At 49.1% G+C, this 3,350-nt stretch overlaps 1 protein-coding gene across 1 annotated transcript; it reads left to right on the top strand.

Annotated features, from left to right (window-relative positions):
* Positions 1-264: 264 nt before the first annotated feature.
* ARC (activity regulated cytoskeleton associated protein) lies at positions 265-1,494 on the top strand. Its single transcript, XM_032222334.1, has one exon. It carries the CDS (start codon positions 265-267, stop codon positions 1,492-1,494), a length of 1,230 nt encoding a protein of 409 aa, XP_032078225.1.
* The last annotated feature ends 1,856 nt before the right edge of the window (positions 1,495-3,350 follow it).

Raw genomic sequence — 3,350 nt, 5'->3', positions numbered from 1 at the left:
TTGGGAATTAAAGCCTTTGAAGGCGAGGAGGAGGAGGAAGAAGTAGAGGCTGCAAAGAACTTTCCTGGTCTGCTTCGTGGACTTTTGCTTCAACGTCAAGTGGAGTTGGACAGCCACGTGCTTCTTTCTTTTTTTGGTCTGGGGAAATCTCTGATCCAGTTGTGTTTCGTGCTTTAGGGGAGAAGGAGGCAAGTCAGTTTCGGAGCAGAGTTTGGTTTGGAAAAGAATTGTTGGGGTGGGAAGTGTATAGCAGCAGAGGCAGAGATGTTGCAGGTGGAAAACGTCAACCATGGGAATCTCCATTCCTACCAGGGTCATCGTGGGATGGCCAACAACAAGCCCAATGTCATCCTTCAGATAGGGAAGTGCAGGGCTGACATGTTAGACCACGTGAGGAGAACCCACCGACACCTCTTGACCGAGGTGTCCAAGCAAGTGGAGAGGGAGCTGAAAAGCCTACAGAAATCGGTGGGGAAACTGGAGAACAATCTAGAAGACCACGTTCCTTCAGCCGCGGAGAACCAGAGGTGGAAAAAGTCCATCAAGTCTTGCCTGGCTAGATGCCAGGAGACCATTGCTCACCTGGAGAGGTGGGTCAAGAGGGAGATTAATGTCTGGAAGGAAGTCTTTTTCCGCTTGGAGAAATGGGCAGACCGGTTGGAATCTGGTGGGGGAAAGTACTCCCATGGGGACCAGGGCAGGCAAATGGTCTCGGTGGGAGTAGGGACCCCGGAAATCCAACCCAGCAAAGAGGAGATTTATGATTATGCCTTAGACATGAGTCAGATGTACGCCCTGACCTCTCCTCCTATTGGGGAAGACCCTAGTGTGCCCCAGCCCCATGACTCCTATCAGTGGATCACTGTTTCAGATGATGCCCCAAGCTCTCCGGTGGAGACCCAGATCTTTGAGGATCCCAGGGAATTCCTGACTCATCTGGAGGATTATCTGAAGCAGGTGGGCGGGACGGAGGACTATTGGCTCTCCCAGATCCAGAACCACATGAATGGCCCTGCTAAAAAGTGGTGGGAATACAAGCAGGACTCGGTCAAGAACTGGCTGGAGTTTAAGAAAGAGTTCCTTCAATACAGCGAGGGCACCTTGACCAGGGATGCCATCAAACAGGAGCTGGATCTCCCCCAGAAGGACGGGGAGCCCCTTGACCAGTTCCTTTGGCGCAAGCGGGACTTGTACCAGACCCTCTACATAGATGCTGAGGAAGAGGACGTCATCCAGTATGTCGTAGGGACCCTCCAGCCCAAACTCAAGCGTTTCCTCAGCCACCCCTACCCCAAAACCTTAGAGCAGCTGATCCAACGGGGCAAGGAAGTTGAGGGCAGCCTAGATAATTCTGAGGAGCCCAGTCCCCAGAGGTCCCCCAAACTCCAGCTAGGAGGATCGGTGGAGAGTCTGCCTCCTTCTTCTATGGCTAGCCCCGTTGCTAGCGACGCAACTCATGCAGATGTTTCTGCCCCACCAGTCACAGTGATCTGAGGCCAGATATCAAGGCACTAGAAACACAGGTGGGGAATCTCAGCTTCCTCAGCAGGTTTGTTTCCATTCAGTGGGTGCCTTGTGCTACACTGATGATTTCTGGGATCTCAGCTCAGAAGCTGGTTGGTGATGGCTGGCTTTTTCTTCTGGTCTCCCATGTGGAGAACATAGCGAGCTTGAATCATCTGGTGTGCTCTTCAAGCTGGATCATCAGTAGCTGAGTTTGAGGGTGGCAAGGATCGAACTGTGTTACCGAGGTAGGAAATCCTTCTTTTGTGGCAGGGGTGACTGCATCACCTCGGGTGGTGATTCCCTAGGGATTTAAATAGACACCCTCAACAGAAGGTCCTTCCTTCTAGCATTAGTTCCGTCCTTCCACAAGCTTCTCCTTCCAGACATTCTCTCATCCTTGCAGGTAGCTGTTGAGAGATGACTTCTGTTTATCTCTGCATTAGCCAATGGAATTACCTGCTTTCTAGGAAGTTTCCATTTTCATAACTTCCTCGACAACTGAGCGTCAAAACACGTTGGAAAGCAAGTTTCAGGTGTCCTGGCAGAAAATTCCAACCAACACTTGAAGCTCCGTTGTTTTTGGCCTCTGCCTTGATTCTCCGATGGGTCTCTGGATTCTCTCTGACCTGATTTTCAAGGTCTTTCAGCTCCCGAAAAGCCATTAGTAGACACTCTTACCACCTGTTCCTTCTCTAAATCCAAGGTGTTGAGATGGGAAGGGTCCTTGCTGTTGAATTTCTTGTTGCATTCATGAGGGCGATAAGCAGAGTTCTAGTGAAGAGAGAGAGATTCTTAAGAAACATCTAAGGGGGTTTAGATAAAGAAAGAAAGTTGGAGGGATGCATAGGCTACAAGAAAGAAAGAAAAAATGTGGCACGGACACAGCTTGAATTTAGAATTTAACCCATCTCCAAGAATGTCTACTAAAGTTGTACTAGCTTTTGCTAGTTGAAAAAAAAATGTACTGCATATTTCAATAGTGGAGATCACCTTACACCAAGGTGTAAGTTTGAACTGAAGCTTTTTTAGCCGAGCCTCATTTGATGACGTAAATAAGAACCAAACTAGGAAGAAAACCGGCAACTTTGAGAAATTTGATGCTGTTGAAGAAAGAAAAGCAAAGGAGAAGTGAAACTAAACTTCCTATCACAGGCAGTTGGCCGAAAGACACAACTTGGCATGCAAAGGATGAGACGAAGAGCAGCTGTGAAAAATCTTGCTGGGAACCACGGGGAGATGTGGCTCCTTCTCGTAGGCTAGAGGTAAGTAACAACCTCTTGACTTCTTGTCTTTACCAAGTTTAAAGATGTGGTGGTAGAGGGTGACAGCTCTGGCTAGTTTAGGCTGGTTTCACAACACACATGAAATGAACATGGCTTCAAGATCTGTGCGCTCTAGCAGGCCCTCATGTTACGGCACAATGGGGTTGGGACAGAGGTGGTATTCAGCAGGTTCTGACCAGTTCTCGAGAAACGGTAACGGGAATGTTGAATAGTCCAGAGAACCGGTAAATACCACTTCTGATTGGCCCCGCCCCATCTGTTCTCTGCATCCTGAGTCCCAGTTGATCAGGAGGAAATGGGGGTTTTGCAGTATCCTTCCCCTGTAGTGGGGAGGGAATGGAGATTTTGCAGTATCCTTCCCCTGTAGTGGGGAGGGAATGGAGATTTTACAGTATCCTTTCCCTGGAGTGGGGAGGGAATGGAGATTTTACAGTATCCTTTCCCTGGAGTGGGGAGGGAATGGAGATTTTGCAGTGTCCTTCCCCTGCCATGCCCACCAAGCCATGCCGCACCCACCAAGTCACTCCCACAGAACTAGTAGTAAAGAAAATTGAATCCCAC

Source organism: Thamnophis elegans, chromosome 8 (genome assembly GCF_009769535.1).
Source record: "Thamnophis elegans isolate rThaEle1 chromosome 8, rThaEle1.pri, whole genome shotgun sequence".
NCBI lineage: Eukaryota > Metazoa > Chordata > Lepidosauria > Squamata > Colubridae > Thamnophis > Thamnophis elegans.
Note: the sequence above shows the minus strand (reverse complement) of the source record. Positions and strands in the feature narration are given on the sequence as shown.